At 34.5% G+C, this 20028-nt stretch overlaps 1 protein-coding gene across 1 annotated transcript in view; it reads right to left on the reverse strand.

Annotated features, from left to right (window-relative positions):
- Positions 1 to 7177: 7177 nt before the first annotated feature.
- Positions 7178 to 20028, reverse strand: part of BTNL2 (butyrophilin like 2) — a 35450-nt gene continuing 22599 nt past the window's right edge. Inside the window, exons 6-8 of the mRNA XM_049764785.1 lie at positions 18733 to 19011; positions 8149 to 8217; positions 7178 to 7233 (exon numbers count right to left, since the gene is read on the reverse strand). Coding sequence (XP_049620742.1) covers positions 7178 to 7233; positions 8149 to 8217; positions 18733 to 19011 — 404 coding nt within the window. The remainder of the gene's footprint in view (positions 7234 to 8148; positions 8218 to 18732; positions 19012 to 20028) is intronic.

Genomic DNA, 20028 nt, shown 5'->3' on the forward strand with positions numbered 1-20028 from the left:
TGAAAATATTGGAGTTGTCACACATCCCAGCAGTAATCCAGGAATTTCAAGCACTGTGGCTGATTTTGCAGCATTTGTGGAGCTTGATTTCAGCTGTCAGGACTTCCAGAAAATTGTAGTGGAAATTTAAGTGAAAGTTTTAATACAAGCTGCCTGTATCATGATTTGCCTTGTGCAAAGATAAATTTTGTATACATTACAGCGACTCTTCTTTTTGAATCTAGTTTTACTAATCCTACATATTATTTGAAAAATTCAGGTAATTAAAAGTAAGGTTTTTTTGTTTATTGGGGGCCACACACAGAGGAGCTTGGTAGGGGGGTTACTCTGACTCTGTGTTAATTAATTACTCCTAGCAGATTTTGGAGACCATAAAAGGATGCTGGGGGTCAAATCTGGTTCAATCACAAGTAAGTAAATGCCCTACTTGCTGTGCTATTACTCCAGCCCTCAGTAATTGATTCTTTTATTATTTATATCTTTATTTAAACACCTTGATTACAAACATGATTGTAGTTGGGTTTCAGTCATGCAAAGAACAACCCCCTCAACCAGTGCAACATTCCCATCACCAATGTCCCAAGTTTCCCTCTTACGCACCCCCACCCCACCTGTACTCTAGACAGGTTTTCTGCTTTCCTCATTCATTCATATTTATAGGATAGTTCTTAATGTAGTTATTTCTCTAAATGCACTCATCACTCTTTGTGGTGAGCTTCATGTCATGACCTGGACATTCCAGCTCTCCCCTCTGTTGTCTCTGAGAATTATTGCAAAAATGTCTTTTGTTTTTCTTAAAACCAATAGATGAGGAAGATTTTCTATCTCTCTCCCTCTGAATTATTTTACTCAGTATAATATATTCCATGTACATCCATTTATAGGAAAATTTCATGACTTCTCTCTTCTGACTGCTGCATAATATTCCATTGTATATATGTATCACAGTTTCTATAGTCATTCATCTGTTGAAGGGCATCTTGGTGGTTTCCAGAGTCTGGCTATTGGAAATAGTACTGCAATGAATATAAGTGTGAGGAATCTCCATATCGTTTTCCATAAAATTCGGACTAGATGGCATTCCCATCAGCAGAATAGGAGTTCCTTTCTCTCCACATCCCCGCCAGCACTGCTTGTTCTCAATCTCTGTGGTGTAAGGTGGTAACTCATAGTTGTTTTGATTTGCATCTCCCTAATGATTTGTGATGTGGAGGATTTTTTCATGTGCCTTTTGGCCAATTGTATTTTTTCTATGACAAAGTGTCTGTTCATTTCTTCTCCCCATTTTTTGATGGGATTAGATGTTCTTTACTTGTAAAGTTCGGTCAGTGCCTTGGATATTTTAAATATTAGCCCCTTATCTGAAGAGTATTGGATGAATAGTATCCCCACTCAGTGGGTGGTTCTTGTATCCAGCGTACTATATCCTTTGAGGTGCAGAAGCTTCTCAGCTTTATCTTTTTCCATGTCTTTATGTCTGCGTCCACTAGTCTGGAGAGCACTGTTTCATCCTTAAACATGCCTTTAGTCTCAATGTCATGGAGAGTTTTACCTACGTGTTGTTTTTATATATCTTTTGGTTTCAGATCTGATATTAAAGTCTTTAATCCATTTGGGTTTTACTTTTGCACATGGTGTTAGCTAGGGGTCTGAGTTCACTTTTTTTTTTTTTTTTTTTGCAAGTGGCTAACCAGTTGTGCCAACACCAATTGTTAAAGTGGCTTTCCTTGCTCCATTTATCCTTTATCAGAAATTAGGTTATTGTATGTCTGAGAAACATTCTCTGAGTACTCAAACCTATTGCACTGATCTGAGGGTCTATCTTTATTCCATTGTTTTGTAATACAGTTTAGAGTTGGCGAAAGTAATGCCTATCATATTCCTTTTCCCAAGGATTTCTTTAACTATTCGAGGGTGTATGTTGTTCCAAATGAATTTCAGTAGTGTTTAATTTACAACTTTGAAGAATTTTATGGGTATCTTTAGAGGGAATGCATTAAATCTTTATAATGTTTTGGGGAGTTTTGCCATTTTAATTATGTTAATCCTGCCAATGCAAGAGCATGGTATGTGTTTCCATATTCATGTGTCCTCTCTTATTTCTTGGATCTGGGTTCTGTAGTTTTCTTTGTATAGGTCTTTACATCTTTAGTTAAGTTGACACCAAGATAATTGAATTTGTGTGACACTGATGTGAATGGGGTTGTTTTCTTAATTTCTATTTCTTCCCTAAAATTATTGGTGTATAAAAAGCCACTTATTTCTGTGTGTTAATTTTGTAGCTGCCACATTTCCTTGTGTATCTATTGTTTCTAGAAGCTTTTTGGTATAGTCTTTAGGGTTTTTTTAATTATAGTATCATGTCATCTGCAAACAGTGAGAGCTTGACTTCTTCTTTTCATGTCTAGATTCCCTTGATATCTTTTCCTTGCCTTATCACTATAGCAAGTACTTCCAGTACTTCTTGCTATAGCAAGAACTTCTAGGTCTATATTGAATAGGAGTGGTGAGAGAGGACAGCCTTGTCTTGTATCAGAATTCAGAAGAAAGATGTTTAGTTTTTCTCCATTGAGGTTAATATTTGTTATTTGCTCATGGTAGATGGCCTTAACTATATTGAGAAAGGTCCCTTTCATTCCCATCTTGCTGAGAGTTTTTAATCAAGAATATGTGTTGGACCTTATCAAATGCTTTCACTGTGTCTATGGATATGATCATGTGATTTTTATTTTTCTTGTTGATATTAATAGATTCATGGATGTTAAAAAATATCCTTGCCTTTCTGGGTTGAAACCCACTTGATCGTAGTGAATGATCTTCTTGATGAGGCATTGGATCCTATTTGCCAGGATTTTGTTGAGGATCTTTGCATCTGTGTTTATCAGGCATATTTGTCTGTAATTTACTTTTTTGGCAGGATCTCTGTCAGGTTTTGGTATCAAGATAATGTTGGCTTCATATAAGGTGTTTGGAAGTGTACCAACTTTTTTTTAATTTTATGAAAGAGCCTGGCCTGAATTGGTAGTAGTTCCTCTTGAGAGATTTGAAAGAATTCATTAGTGTATCCATCTTGTCCTGGGCTTTTGTTTTAGATTACCGTTTGACATTCGATTACCATTTTTAATTACTCAATAGTGATGGAGTTGTTTAAATATGCTACATCCTACTTATTCAACCATGGAATGTTATGAGTCCAAGAATTTATCCATTTCTTCAAGGTTCTCATATTTAGTGGCATAGAGTTTCTCAAATAAGTCTCTTATTTGGATCTTTGGATCTCTGCAATATCTGTAATGATATTCCCCTTTTCATTTCTAATAAAGGTTATCAAATTTCTCTCTTTTTTTGTGAGTTTTGCCAATGGTCTATCAATTTTGTTTATTTTTTCAAAGAACTAACTTCTGCTTTTGTTGATCTTTCAGATTGTTTTTTTGGTTTTCACTTCATTGATTTTTTATTTCTTTCTGTCTCGCTATTTTTGGTTCCTTTTGTTGATCATTTTCTAATTTTATAAGCTGTGTCATTAAATTTTTTAGGTATGCCCCTTGTTCCTTCCTGATGTGTGCTTACAAATCTATAATTTTTCTCTCAGTACTGCTTTTGCTATGTCCATAGATTCTGATAGTTTGTGTCTTCATTGTCATTTGTTTTCAGGAACATTTTGATTTCCTCTTTGATTTCATCTTGGACCCACTGGTTGTTCAGTAGTAGGTTGTTTAATTTCCAGTTGTTAAAATTTTTCTTCTGTTTCCCTTTGTAGTTCACATCTAATTTCAGAGCCTTGTGGTCAGCCAAAGTAGCCTGCAAAATTTGTATCCTCATGATTTTATAGAGATATGTTTTATGTACCATCATGTGTTCTATCCTGGAGAATGACCCACGTACACTGGAGAAGTATATGTAACCAGGTTTCTGGGAATCGAGTGTCATATATATATATACACACATACTATATATATACTATATATAGTATATATACATATATATACATAGTGTGTGTGTATATATATATATATATATATATATATATATATATATATATATATATATACTATGACTCTTCTTCCATTTCTCTTTTCAGGGCTAATATATTTTTGTTGGGTCTGGCTGACCTATCAAGTGTTGACAGGGCCATATTGAGGTCTCCCACAATTATTGTGTTATTATTAATGTCCTCCTTCAAAGTTGTCAATAATTGTATTAGATATCTTGCTGGTCTCTCATTGGGTGCATATATGTTTAGTAGTGCCATTTTTTCCTGTTTCATATATCCCTTTATTAGTACAAAGTGTCCAATTTTGTCCCTTACAACTTTTGTCAGTCTAAAGGTTGTGTCATCTGATATTAATATGGCCACCCAGCTTTATTAAGAGAGTTGTTTGCTTGGATGATTTTTCTCCAGCCTATGATTTTGAGTCTATGTTTGTTCTGACTATTCAGGTGTGTTTCTTGTAGGTAGCAGAAGGTTTGATTCATCTTTTTTTTTGGGGGGGGTGCACCGGGCAGTGCTCAGGGGTTTCTCCTGGCTTTATGCTCATAAATCGCTCCTGGCAGGCTCAGGGGTACCATATAGGATACTGGAATTCGAACCACCGTCCTTCTGCATGCAAGGATAACAGCTCCATGCTATCTCTCCAGCCCCTGGATTCATCTTTTGATCCATTTTGCTACTGTTTCTCTTAATTGGTGTATTTAGTCCAGTAACATTGTGGGAGATGATTGTCATGGGATTTAATGTCATCTTTTTGTATAAGTTTGGTGTGTCTGTTGGTCTCTCTTAATTTAAACTAGACCTTTCAGTTTCTCCTTTAAGGCTGGCTTTGCATCTGTAAAGTTTCTGAGCTGTTGCTTATCCATGAAGCCAAGTAGCCTTCCTTCAAACCTGAACAATAGATGGATTGGTTGCAATATTCAAAGTGAAGCATTCATTTTATTCAGTCTTTTCACAATATACCACCACTATCTTTTGTCCTTGAGAGTTTCTTCTGACATGTCTGTTCTAAATCTTAAGGATGCTCCTTCGAATGTAATTTCCCTTTTTGATCTTGCTGATCTCAGTATTCTATCCTATCTGTGGAATTTGTCACAGTGACTAGGATGTGTCTTGGGGTGCTCTTCTTTGGGTCTCTTTTAACTGGTACTCTTCTGGCATTCAGGATTTGGTTGCATGTATTCTTTATTTCTAGGAGTTTCTCTGTAATGATGTTTTTGACTGTTGATTCTTTCTAGGGATTTTCTTCTTGGCTTTCTGGGACTCCAATGATTCTTATGTTGTTTCTGATGAATTTATTGAACATTTCTATTTTCATCTGTTCAAAATCTTTGAGTATTTTTCCATTGTCTGACCATTTGCTTTGAAATTATTTTCTAATCTCTTCTGCTATGGAAATATTATTTATCTCATCTTCCAGCTCACTAGTTCTCTCTTCATCTACTGTTACTCTATTGGGTAGGCTTTCAATTACTTTTTTATTTCCTCTACTGCATTTTTTCAGTCCCGTTATTTCAGTTTCGAGTTTTCTGATTTTGCTGTGTTCAGGAGTTGATTCTTAGCTGTTCATTTCTTATCTCACATCCTATTAGTATAAAAAGCTACAAAAGGGCATGCTGGGAACAGGAATGGAGGGAGGACAACATTGGTGGTGGGAATGCCCATGGTTCAATTTCACTATGTACCTGAAATACTACTGTGATTGATTTGTAATCCACATTGGTCCAAATAAAAATTATTAATATAAATATAAAAAACTTTAATCTTCAAAACAAAAATAAAAAGTCTTCAATAGGGATTTATATTCTTCAGTAGCTGATTTTCTCCAGGATATTATCAAATATTCAAGGTATCACTTCTTAGACTTTTGCCAAAGGACAAATGTAAAACTGTCAGTTCATAAAACTAAATTAAAAATACAATAGGTAGAAACTAAAAAACAACTTAGTTTGCATTGATTGTTATATTACTTGTACTAATTTTTGTTTATTAGACCATAAACTAATACATGATATAAGAAAATGAATTAACTAGATGTGTCTCAATTTCTTAGGTTTAATCCTGATTAAAAACTCTAACTTCCCGCATGGCTATAAATTCCCCATATCAACATTGGCAGCATGCACTTCTCCACTTCTTGGACAATGAAATCAATGACTCATCTGCTGGAATTTTCTTCAGTCTTTCTTCTCAAAGTGGGCATTTGAAATGCCTTGGTGAAATGAATCCCAAAATACCCATCTAAACTAACAAAAACTCACCATCTAAACTAACAAAAATATCAATGGACCTTTACAACAACCAAGATCCCTAATTCCAGAGATCTGACTGAGACAACTGCAACTGAACAGTTCTTCTGGAAACATAATGAAAGACTCTATCCTAGGCTTCATCCTAAGATCAGTGCAAACACCAAGATCACCAATTACAGAGACTGATTAAAACAACAGTAATAGAACAGAACTTCTAGGAACGTAAAGAAAGTTTTCATCATAGGCTCTAAACTTTGACCTGTCCAGATACCAAGATCTCTAGATACAGAGGTCTGATTTTATCATCCATGACAAAACATAAGTTTTCCATACACCACAAAAGGACCTAGGGGAGAGTAAATGAACAAGGATGGAGTCTGTAGTTATTCCTATGACACTATACTTCAAGGGTGGAGAAACCCTGTGACTCTTAGACCAAGGAATTCCCTATCTAATTTTCCCAATATTTACTGTGCCTATGGAGAAAAAAAAAGAAGCAGAAAATAATTGGGGGAGTGTTGCTAATGTTGTTGCTGTTGTTGTTTTCAGTTTGTGTGCTTTGTTTTATTTTTAGTTCAGGACTGTGGATATTGTGTGGTGGTTGTCTTTATTGCTGAGGTGCTTTTTGGATTTTTTTATTTTTCCTTTTGTATTGAAGTTATGTTTCTCTTCTTTTTTCCTTTATTCTCTCAAATTAACATTTATAACCTCTAGGAGGACTCCGGCCATTTTTGCTTGTTTGATTTTTACCCCATTTTATTTATTTATTTATTTATTTATTTATTTATTTTTCTATTTTCTTTTTTCTCATCTTCAAACAGAACCACATAACTTGAACCATCTTGTTTTACCTCTCAAATTGAGGGGGAAATAGTGGAGGGTACCAAAACCAAACAGTTGTATGATTACTAAGTGGTAATAAAAATGACCTGATTTAGGCACCAAACTCTAATCCAGTGATGGCAGAATCGATGCCCAATCTACAACAAGCTAGAAATGGAGGGGACCACTTATACTAGAAGCCCAAGGTGTAAGGGAGGGGGGCAAAGGATGCATGCTGGGAACGGAGGTAGAGGGAGGACAACTATAGTGGTGGGAATTCCCTAATTCAATGTCAACATGTACCTAAAATATTACTCTGAAAGATTTGTAATCCACTTTGGTCAAAATAAAAATTATTATTAAAAATCAATGAAGGACATTTTTCAAATACAAAATTAAGAACTTTTATTTGAAGACAGTATTTATAGGTTAATAGACAAGGTTATGAATATTTTTCAGAAGTTAAGTATGCATAATAAACATTTAAAGAGCAAATTTCTTCCCAAATTTGTCACCTGCTTTGCAAACATTAGAGACTTGAATGTTTGTCCAATTAAATCCAGGTTCTTGAAAATTCTTTCTCCATTTATTTTCCCTTATGAGCCTAAGAATTCTCTTTACTCTATTACTAGTAGTCAAACTTTTAGATTTATTGCCAGTTAAAAATGTGAGACAAAGGGAAAAATGACCTAAAAAGAATGCATATTTTAAAGTAAATATTCCATGAAGTTATTAATATCTAGTAAGTAATAAACTATAACTCAGAATCCTCAGTTGAAAAATGTTGTTTACTGCTGAATACAGATTTGAGGATGGTTTATATATTGTGATGCTTTATCAAAGAATAACCCTCAAAGTCAACAATGATAAAGATATTATTGATGAGAAAGGTTATTGATTATTAACTCAACACACTTTAAATAATAAAGAAAACCATCCTGTTTCCATAATTTGAGACTGGACCATGTTCACATTAGATATATCTATCCTCCCTGTACTAAAGTATGTGTTTTGATTTTTGTTTTTTAATGATCTATCATCTTTATTTTTGTATTTTAATTTTTCTAACATATCTTTAGTTACCTATCCTTTGAAATTCATAGCCCAACGTCCTTGCTATAGCAAAAGTATCAGTTGAATCAGAGTGCCAACCTAAAAGAGCAAATAAAGAAATGATATGGTATACACCAGAGCAAGTATATGGTGTTCTCTAAAAATAGATTTTTTTTTTTTTTTTTTATTGTTGGGGACACATGAAGGGTCACTCTTGGCAGTGTTCTGGGTACCATATATAATATTTGGTATTCAAATTGAGTCAACCACATGAAAAGCAAATAATAAACCTTGTACTATCTCTTTGCACGCAAAATGTATTTTTATCCAAAATGTTGCAGTTTGGGGTCCACAATCTATGTTTCTCAGGGTTTACTCCTAGATCTGTACTCAGTGGTCATTTCTGGGAAAGCTCAGTATACCATAAGTAGTTCTGGGGGTATAATTTGGGTATAGTCACATGCCTTTACTCTAGTATTTTACATCAAAATGTATTTTAACGGTCCCGGAGAGATTGTACAGCGGTGTTTGCCTTGCAAGCAGCCGATCCAGGAACAAAGGTGGTTGGTTCGAATCCCGGTGTCCCATATGGTCCCCGGTGCCTGCCAGGAGCTATTTCTGAGCAAAGAGCCAGAAGTAACCCCTGAGCACTGCCGGGTGTGGCCCCAAAACCAAAAAAAATGTATTTTAACAACAAAAATTATGTCACATGCCCAATTAAATACAGTAATTTGTTTTTCAATTTAAAAGCTCAAAGAGAAATTCTCTTTATTAGAAAATTGTTGTAATGCATCGTGCTAGCTTTTATAATTTACAATAAAAGATCTACTGTTTGTGTTTATAACAAATTAAATGATTACACAATAGTATATATTCTTGATATATATTGGTTTATGACATTTTACCCACATTCCCAACATAATATATGAATATTTACTTTTTATAGTCTCTTTGTCCACTTTATATTTATTTTCTACCAACTTTCCATAATTTTTTACTAAATAAAACAAGGCAACTATCTCTAATTCTCTTTCTGATCTTAATCTGTTGTGTGTATTTCAATATACTACTTTATAAAAATGAAATGTCATAATGTTTAACAATGTTCATAAGTGAGGTAATAAATCAAAACTTATGACCAAGCAAATATTTCTGGACAATAAAGTAATTGACCTTGTTTATTGAGGTGATGATCTGTGAGGTGATGGTGCTCTTATTGATAGGGGAGCAATTGGATACAGAACCATTTTAAGTTAACACATATGGAAAATTAAGGATCTTCTAAGATCCATAAAAGAAAGGATTAATCTTTTTCAGAATTATAACTTAAAGACACAGAACATAAAATAAACAAAAATGTATGAACAAGTCAGATGCATTTTGAGAAAGATTGAATAGAAACTATTTGAAATGAGTGATCAAAGTTTAAAGATTAATTATGCACAAAGATAGTTAGTGTTTATGGGGGGGAGAGATAGGACAAGGGTCAAGGCATTTGCCTCTCACCTGGGTGAATATGATTTAATTCCTAGCACTGCAAATAGTTCTTGGAGCACTACCATGAGTAATTCCTGAGCACAGAATCATAAATAAGACTTGAGAATCTTAAAGTATGGTACCAGAGACACACATGTTTACTTTTGAAGTTGTTAGCAACTGTATCTGTTAGTAAGGGACTCTATGGCCCGGAGAGATAGCACAGCGGCGTTTGCCTTGCAAGCAGCCAATCCAGGACCAAAGGTGGTTGGTTCGAATCCCGGTGTCCCATATGGTCCCCTGTGCCTGCCAGGAGCTATTGCTGAGCAGTCAGCCAGGAGTAACCCCTGAGCAACGCCGGGTGTGGCCCAAAAACAAAACAAACAAACAAAAAAAAAAAATAAGGGACTCTAAGTTCAATACAGGGTATAATTCTGATAATAAAATGTCACTCTCACAAAATCAAGTAGCAAACAACAAAATACAAATGAAACGAATAATTTCTACAATATAGCTGTACAAAATGTACATTTTTTACATTATTTAATCATCCAAGACCTTTGGGGATGTACCTCTTCTCGAGAGTTAACAGTACATTCTGCTGTTGTGACATTTATCCCTTTTGGAGTCTAAGCCTACAAAGATATTTATTCACTATTTGATACTTCCTAATAAATATTAGACTACCATACTGCAATTAAGTCAAGTGATTTAATCACTGAAAAGGCATTGGTGTGTGGGAAATTACTCCATAACTGCAGGCGCTGATATATGGGTAATGGTAAGCTTAGGACAAGACAACAAGACCTGAAAATCTGTGGCTAAAAAGGAAAGTCCATTTCGGGTAAGCTTAGCCTTAGGTAGATTAATGCCCTGATAGGAAGAGTTCATAGCAGGAAGACATCCTGCTAAAAAGAGGACAAACTAACAGATTTAGTGGGTCACAACATAAACAGCATGGCAAGGAAAGACCTGCTAAGAAGAATAGAGCTTTCTCATAGTCTCTTGCAAACCTGTCATAAATCTCCTATGTTCACAGTCACACTAAATGTTTATACTTAGTTCTACGTACTAAATCATAAACAATGTATAACATGATAGAAAGGAAGGAGGTAATAGTTGGTGTACTAATAAAGGGCCAGTGAGCTCTTTGTTTGGGGCTGTCAAGGCTACCTGGGCAAGCATCTGTCTCATTATCTGTGACTGACCCTTCTGGAAGAATTTGAAGGTACCTGTCTGATCAATTTTATTGAGGTTATACCCCTACTGGTTTTCTTATTCCTTAAGTATATTTTCCACCATGGACTTCCTAACAGAGTTTTCTGAACTGATTTCCAATGTAATCACTTCTATTTTCCAAGCTATCACTTTTTTTTTTAAATAAAATCTTTATTTAAGCACCATGATTACAAGCATGATTGTAGTTGGGTTTCTGTCATAAACAGAATACCCGCCTTCACCAATGCAACATTCTCACCACCAAGGACCCTCTCAAACCTCCCCCACCTCTGCCTATATTTGAGACAGGCATTCTACTTCTCTTATTCATTAATACTCTGGTTTCTCTTTCTCTTTGGATTGTATAAATCTTTTGCTTTTTACTACTTTTGCTTTTTATCACTTTTATTTGCACCTTCTCTTTTAAAATATCACTCTCTGATTTCCTTGTATAAAATATATATCTTGGCATCTCATTTGAAAAAAATAAGCAAACAGGAACTGAAATCCTTTTCTTCAACTTAAATTTTTTCTAATAGGTAATTTTATCCTTTCTTCCCCACCCCACTTAAGTTAAAGTTTTAACCAATTCTCCATGTTATGGACATTTTGGGAAGTCAGTGACTATGTCTTGCAATGATTAGGGTTAACTTTAAGCTCTGTATTTGGGGATCATTCTTGGCAGTTCTCAGAAAAACATAAGGTGCTTAGGATTGGGTCTGAAATCCTGATTTCAGTATCACTTTAACTTAACTTTCCATAGTGCTGGGTGATAAGAAAAGGTCAGTAAGTAGCTGACATGTTTTATTTCTTTTTTTTTTTTTTTTTTTTTTTTGGTTTTTGGGCCACACTCAGCGGTGCTCAGGGGTTACTCCTGGCTGTCTGCTCAGAAATAGCTCCTGGCAGGCACGGGGGACCATATGGGACACCGGGATTCGAACCAACCATCTTTGGTCCTGGATAGGCTGCTTGCAAGGCAAATGCCGCTGTGCTATCTCTCCGGGCCCAACACGTTTTATTTCTATAGAATAGATTTTTAGAAGTTCTGAGCAGTAGGCACAGCAGTAGGGCATTTGCCTTGCATGTGGCTGACCTAGAATGGACCTGGGTTCAATCCTCAGCATCCCATATGGGATCTCCTGAGCCTGCCAGGAACACTTTTTGAGCACAAAGCCAGGAGTCACCCCTGAGTGCTTCTGGGTGTGGCCCCAAAATAATAACAACAAAAAGTTCTATGTGTATGTTTGGAAGAGCTCCCAAACTCAGATATTAACTGATTCTTTTTAGCCAACTCCCCTTGCCTTGACTTCAAGGTTGTATTTAACTTTTGTACTCTCAATAATTTCTATAATTCACTTTCTCTATTCACACAACCTTGATAATTATCAACTTGAACATTGTAGGCACTCATCTTGAGCTTTTGATTGATATACATTCAGAATACCTCATCTTATTTGACCTATACTTAAAATCAAACATTTGAAAAGAGTTTTTCCTATAATAATATCTCATTCTATACAATATGTATCATCTACTAAAATTATACTATTTCTGGGGCCGGAGAGATAGCATGGAGGTAAGGCATTTACCTTTCATGCAGAAGGTCATCGGTTCGAATCCCGGCATCCCATATGGTCCCCCGTGCATGCCAGGAGCAATTTCTGATCCTGGAGCCAGGAAAAACCCCTGAGCACTGCCGGGTGTGACCCAAAAACCACAAAAAAAAAAAAAAAAAAAAAAAAAAAAAAAAAAAAATTATACTATTTCTGATTAATGTTTGCAAAAAATTAAGAAAATTTTTCCTTTTTAAATAGAGATGGAATGCCTGGATTCAATCCAACATTGGTCCTGAAACTGCCATTTGCAAATCAAATACCCTACTGCTGTGCTATCACCCTGGCCCCAAAATCTGGATTATCTTTGAAAAATTCAAGATAAATTAAAAATATTAATACACAAAAGTCTACATATTATATTATACTATTTATATTAAATACCCAAAGTGTATGTATGTGCTCAATCCAAGTTTGATCCCTGACATCCATATCATCCCCAACCACTACCAGGAGTGAAGCAGACTCATTAGTAACCCTTGAACACCTCTGGGTGTAACCCAAAAAATACAAAAATTATAAAAATAAATAAAGAAAAAGATAAGCTATGACTACTTAAGGGCTATGATGTTTCCTTTTGAAGCAATCAAAATATTCTATAACTGGGTAATAATTAATACCGTTAATGGTGTCATACAATGAAACTATTGGTCTGAATGTAATTTCATTTAAAAACAAATTACATCAGCATGTAAATATTTTAGGAACATAATACATAGTCCAAATAAATTTGTATGCTTAAAATTCAGAGAAAAATAGTATGTCTAGAGAGACAAAGTTTCCAAATGCAGATCTTCAAGAATAACAGTTCTGACTCTTCCCATCCTAGATAGAAAACTCATGTTTGTACCTGTTCTTCATTCTACTTCTGCAAATTTCAGGATTTTTACATTTCTTCATTTTTTTCATATTCTTTTCAATCCAAATACAGTATTTTGTTTTGTTATAAATTAAAAATATTTTATTTTGAGATTATTAATTCTAAGTTGTGTGATTAATTTTTCTCTAAAATAATATTTACATTTTCATGTACATGAAATAGAGGCACTCTTTTCATGGGCTATAATATCTATAAATATTTTCACCTGCACATCTCTACTTGCTTTCAGAATAAATGGTCTAGAGCACTTATTTTAGATGAATTTCCAGTTTATATTTTAGTGATTAGGTTTCTCACTTGTATTCAGTTGGATATAGTACTATTTTTCTGGTTATTTGCTTGTCTTTGGTGGACACTGCATTGCTGGGATCAGAGACCCAAGATTAGATTGATCTTTGGTGGCCATTCTTGGCAATTCTTGGAAAACAATAAGGAACTGAGAATCAAGTAAGGGACTCATATATACAAGTCAAGCTCTTCCCACTAAAGCACATCCAATTTACCTCTTATACTTTTTAACTATGTTTTATTTCTCAACATAATCTATATAATGTTCACATCCATATTTTGTTATCACTTAAATTTTCTCCAGCATTCAAGAGAAAAGTTGCATTTTTCACTTGACTTTCAAGGATTATTTATCACAAGCATCACATTGTGAGCACTAGGAAGACTATTAAAGAGCTTGGATTAAGATAATTCTCTGAAGAGTTAGATCTCAAGGACCAACTTAAAACTAATGTGAGATGCTATCACTTTTATTTTTATTTTTATTGTTTTAGTATACTTGTTTATTAAATAAGTTGACAATAGTAAAAGCCTTTATGATCTCATGCTCATATTTACTATACTTTATCACCATCAAAGTGCCCAAGATTTTCTACCAATGACTCACTATCAATTTTAGTTCTCATTGTCTTTCCCTTCCCCAAACCTCTCTTATTTTGGAATCCTCAGTTTCTTAACATAATGACAATCTGTCATTATTTAATGCTGCTTATTCCCATGTTTAATCTCTACATATTACATCTAAATGAGATGATTACCATACATATTCGAGTATAAGAAGCCAACCTCCTCCTAATTTTACCCTTATAAAACTGGGAAAAATTGGTGACTGAATATAAGCCGAGGTGGAAAATGCTACAGTCTCTGGTAAATTTCAAAATTAAAAATATATACCCAAAACAATTACAAGAAATGAGGAATTAGTAAATAAATTCATGATTACATTTACAATTCATGATTGTTTGATATACTGTATGCAATCAACATGCCACATTAACCCATCGTATTCAATGGCAACTTTAATAAAGTGAATAAACTATTTAGGACAGTAAAGCATTGCAAATAAATGTTTAAAAATCCTGAATCCTTATACTCCAAAACCCCTGATTTATAAACATTAATTTACACAACTTACTGCTTTAAATGGGTTTTTCACTTAATTAAATGTGTCATTGAATATTGTGGGTTAAATTGTTCAGATGCACAAAGTTCATTTCAGCGGCCTACATCTTCAGCTCAGTCACAACTTGTAGACTGAGCTAAAGCACAGCCCCTTCCTGCAAATGGCAGATGATGACTGGAGACTACGTGCATTTGATTCGGTGGGCGCACACTGAATGAAATAACCTGTATGATCCAATTATAAGCCGAGCTCGGGTTTTTCAGCACAAATTTTGTGCAGAAAAACGAGGCTTATACTCAAGTATACATGGTATGTCTTTGTGCCTTTCACTCTATTTTACTTCACATGGCATTCTCCAGTACCATCAATGTTGCAAGAAACTACTCTTTGTTTGTTTTATTTTTGGAGCCCGCACATGGTGATGCTCAGGGTTTACTCCTGGCCAAGTGCTCAGAAATAGCTCCTGGCTTGGGGAACCATATGGGATGCTGGAGAATCAAACTGCGGTCTGTTCTAGGTCATATGCATGCAAAGCTAATGTCCTACCACTTGCACAACCACTCCAACCCCAAGAAAGTACTATTTTAACTATTATTATAGCTTTAAAGTATTCCATTGGAATTTTACTACACCTACTTTATTCAGTCATCGCTCATTTTACTTTGAGTTGGTTCCATGCACAGTAAAAGTAATACAAAGTGGTATATTTATCACATAACTTTCATCAGAAAACAAGGAAAGGCCCAAATAAATAACCTAACCTCACAGCTTGTGAAACATATACACAATGAATTTTAAAGTAAACAGAAAGAAGAAAATAATAAATTAAAATAGAAATCAATGTCAGAAAACAAAGATTAAATAAAGCAAAAATATTTTAAAGAATAAGTAAGATTAGTGAACCCTTAGCTAGATTCATGAGGAAAAATGAGGGAAATTCAAATAAGTGAAATCAGAGATAAAAGGGGAGAAATCATAATGTTTCATGAATATTAACAATCATACGAGATAATCATGTAACATACTTAGAAAACTAAAAAATAAATGAATTATTAGAATCATACAACCCCTCTATTTTGAATCTGAGGAAGTAGAAAAGAGGAAAAGAGGGGGCAGAGAGATAACACAATGGCGTTTTCCTTGCAAGCAGCCGATTCAGGACCTAAGGTGGTTGGTTTGAATCCCAGCATCCTATATGGTCCCCCGTGCCTGCCAGGAGCTATTTCTGAGCAGATGCCAGGAGTAACCCCTGAGCAGAGCTGGGTGTGGCCCAAAAAACAAAAAATAAAAAAAAAACACAAAAAAAAGAAAAAGAAAAGAGGAAAAGAACCAAACATTAGTAATAAAATTGAAAGTTATTTAAAAATCTCCTAAGTACAAAAGTCTAGATCAGATGTGATCATTATTAAGTTCCAACAATTTTTCAAATATGTACTGTCTATGCAATCCAACCTATACCAAAATATTAAAGAAATGAGAATACCTTCTATAAAGTCAGTATTACTTGACAATATAAAAATCTGAATATTACTAAAATGAAAGTTGTTGACCCATTTATCTGATGAACTTTGATGTGTTTCAAATATTCTCAAAAATCTTGGCAAATAAAATACAATATCTCAAAATTTTATTTATTGTGGACAAGTGGGAATCATTGCAATACATGATAGTTCAGTAAACACAAATAAATCAATGTAATATATCACATCAATCATTTGATCATATCAATTTTTACAGAAAAAGTCTGACAATGTTCCACATTTATTTATCTATTTTTTTGTAAAAAAAAAAATTTTACCAACACAGAAACAGAGGAATGTACCTCAGATAATAATGGTCATTTACAACAATCCAAAAAGTGACATCATACTCAATGGTGAAGATTAGTATTCACCTAAAATTAAATACAAAATTGTCTACTTTCTATACTGTTACAAATATAGTTCTGGATATCCTTGCCTCAGTATAATTTTTTTTGCCTCACTATAATTTTTGAAGCAATCAGAAAGAAAAAATGTCCAGATGATCCAAATAGTAAAACCAAGTTAAATTATCATTTTTATAGACTATTGTTGTCATGATAATATATAAAGAAGAGCTTAAAAAATCTACTAGCAAGACATATAGAAACAATAATCTAATATGAAGTAGTAAGCTACAAAATCAATCATTCTTTGATTTGGTACCTGACTGATTTCTTAATCCCTTTTGACAGTAAGTGAAAGAAGAAAAGAGCAGGTACTTAAAATATGCCTAAAATAATCAAGCTTCCGAAAACAGAGGTTCTGTTTTCCTTAGAGGTGTTTCAGAATCTTTCCTGGATATAGTAATGATACCCAAAAACAGTTACCTGGCTGAGCATAAAATGAAGAAGATGTGCTTAGTTTCAGGGAAGAAATTCTGAAGGAAGTTGAAACAAGAACCCTTTTAGATCCTATTATAAGAGAGGTTTTTTGCAGAAGCGGAGATAAGGGAAAGTTCAATCTGGCCATGGAAGAAGGCCCGAGAACTAATGAGGCAATACTTTCTCCATATCAATGCATTGTCAATAAACAAAAAGATGTCACTGATGCCACTTCATAACACTGGTATTCCAGGAGTGATCCAATTCTGAGCCCAAACATTATCTCACATACTCCTGCAAGTCTTCTGGTCCAGTGGTTTTACTGGGCTTTCAAATCTCTGGAAAGTTTTCTTTAAAAGTTTACATGCTTCCTTTTCTTAGAGTGAGCTGTACTTGGATCCTGTGTCACATTTACTGTAGAAAAAAATTTCTTATATTAATCTATAAAAACATTGAAGTGTTAATGTAATGCTATTCCTATTCAGTGAACCAAATGTTATAGTGACATAAGAAGCTTAACAAAAAATTGATAAATACTTTATTGGCAGAACAGGAATCAACAGTAAGCTAGTGAACACTTTTTTGGGGGCGTCACATCTGCCAGCACTCAGGGGTGACTCCTGGCTCTACGCTCAGAAATCGCTCCTGGCAGGTTTGGGAGACCATATGGGATACCGGGATTCGAACCACCATCCTTCTACATGCAGGGCAAATGTTTTACCTTCATGCTATCTCTCTGGCCTCGTGAACACATTTTCAATGACCCCAATGAAAAGTTCATGCCAAGTATGAGCTTTAGCCTTGAAAACATCTATGCAATTAACAAATTTTGTCTTTTCTGCCTTCACTGTATTACTTAGGAATATATATTATGGAATCAAACAATTTTATCTTATAAACAAGAGAGATAATACAGCCATAGTAAAGTATTTTTCTTGCACAAAGCCAACCCAAGTTTTATCTCCAGTACCAGATAAGGTCCCTGAGTACTGCCAAGAGTATTTCTTGAGCACAGAGCCAAGAGTAAGCACTGAGTACTTCCAAAACTACATATATAAATGTAGTTTCAGAGAAATATATATGTGTATATATTCAGAGAAACATGTATATGTATGTGTGCATACATATAATTTCTCTTAGTCACATTAAATTATGATACTGTTACATGAATGGAAAGTCATGGACACTACTCCATTAATTATTAAATATTGCTGGAAAGGGACATGGGATGAGTGCACAGTAATAAGTTCAAGATGCAGTGTGCTACACATTCTGTTTACTTAGTTTACCTTTTTGATATCTCTTCATCCAAATCAAGCTTCCTCCAATAACAAATAATCCAAAAAATAACAGGATGATCCACATAGCAGACATTTTAGACTCTAAAATAAAACCAAAAATTCCCTTAAATACGGAAATGAAGAATTTTAAGATCATCTCTTTCATCTTAGTAGCAACTGGGCTGGAGAAAAGGATAATTCAAACCTCTCAAGGAGAAAATCATCTGTTTTTCCCTAATCTTCAAAAGTAGAAACTAAATTCAAATACTAGGTCTATTGTTAGCTTTTCTCAGAAACACAACAAACACAGACAATTTCCTCATTATTTTCTAAATTTTATAACCATAATAATTGGAATAATGTGGGTAGAAAAATGCTAAAATAACACGAACCAGGCCAAGAAAAGATTGTCATTTTCTCCTCACTGATAAGTGTATTGCTGATGGAGCAGGTGACAGTGACAATAGAGCTATTTGTGATCAACAGATGTGTCTTCACTTGGAACAGCCCATGACTTCCTTCAGTCAGGACCTCTGAAAGTGATGAGATTCTCTTTCCTTCCATGTCCTTCCACTGCACTAGGGGCTGTGGGAACCACCCTTCTGAAGTGCATGTCAGCTCTACTCCATCCTTCACTCTCTCCATGCTGATCACTGGAGATGAACCTATAGCTGAGAAATAGAGTAGAAAATCTAAACTCTATGAAAAAGTTATATAGATGATCAGTGACTTCAAAAGAGAGGGAATATATGAATTCAGGATCTTGAGAGAGCAAGCAAAGTTCATATAGTCATTCAATTCCATTTAAATACAAGACTAAATGGGTCAGAGAGATAGTAGAACAGGTAAGGCGCTTGTCTTGCACACATTCCTCCCAGGATCTATCCCTGATAGTACTTTAGATCCCCAAGCACTGAAAAAATAGATCCCTGAGCATAGGTCAGAAGTAAGCTATGAGCATAGCCAGGTATAAACTCCCAAGTGTAACACTTTTCTTGTCTTGTATGCTTATTTTATTTTAATTTTTATTTCTTTAAAATCAGTAACATAATACAGACAAGAAAATAGATAACAAGATAAAAGGAATGAATGAGAGAATATTCTCAGAAGTCAATTATTTTTGTTTGTTTTTGGTTTTGGGACCACTTCCAGCAATAGTCAGAGCATTTTCTTAGCTCTGAGCATAGGAATTATACCTGAAAGAGTTTTGGGGGACTACAACCCTTCTGTAGTGTTAGGAATTAAATCTGGGACAGCCAAGTACAAGGCAAGCATCCTACTTGCTGTATTATCTCTCTATCCCCAGAGATCAGGTACTATATATACATATATATCAGGTATTATACATACACATGTATATATAATATACATATTGAATACATATGAATTTATATATTCATTCAAATTGCAGGAAACAATGGAACACATTAAACATGTGATAGTGTAAGTGTTTTCTAAATCTGTTTATTATATTACATACAAAATTAATTGAAAAACCATGTAGACAAATCAACATTGGTTACAATGTCAATGACAATTTTTACCCTGGGAAAATTAGCTTTAACAAATACAGTAAGAAATAATGAGGTACAAGGCAATTTTTTGTTCTAGTATCATTGTAGCCAATGTTTGTGGTTTCATTTATATGTTCAATCTAAATTGGATTCACTTTAGACATTTTCTAGTCT

This window comes from Suncus etruscus, chromosome 18, assembly GCF_024139225.1.
Source record: "Suncus etruscus isolate mSunEtr1 chromosome 18, mSunEtr1.pri.cur, whole genome shotgun sequence".
In the NCBI taxonomy this organism is placed as follows: domain Eukaryota; kingdom Metazoa; phylum Chordata; class Mammalia; order Eulipotyphla; family Soricidae; genus Suncus; species Suncus etruscus.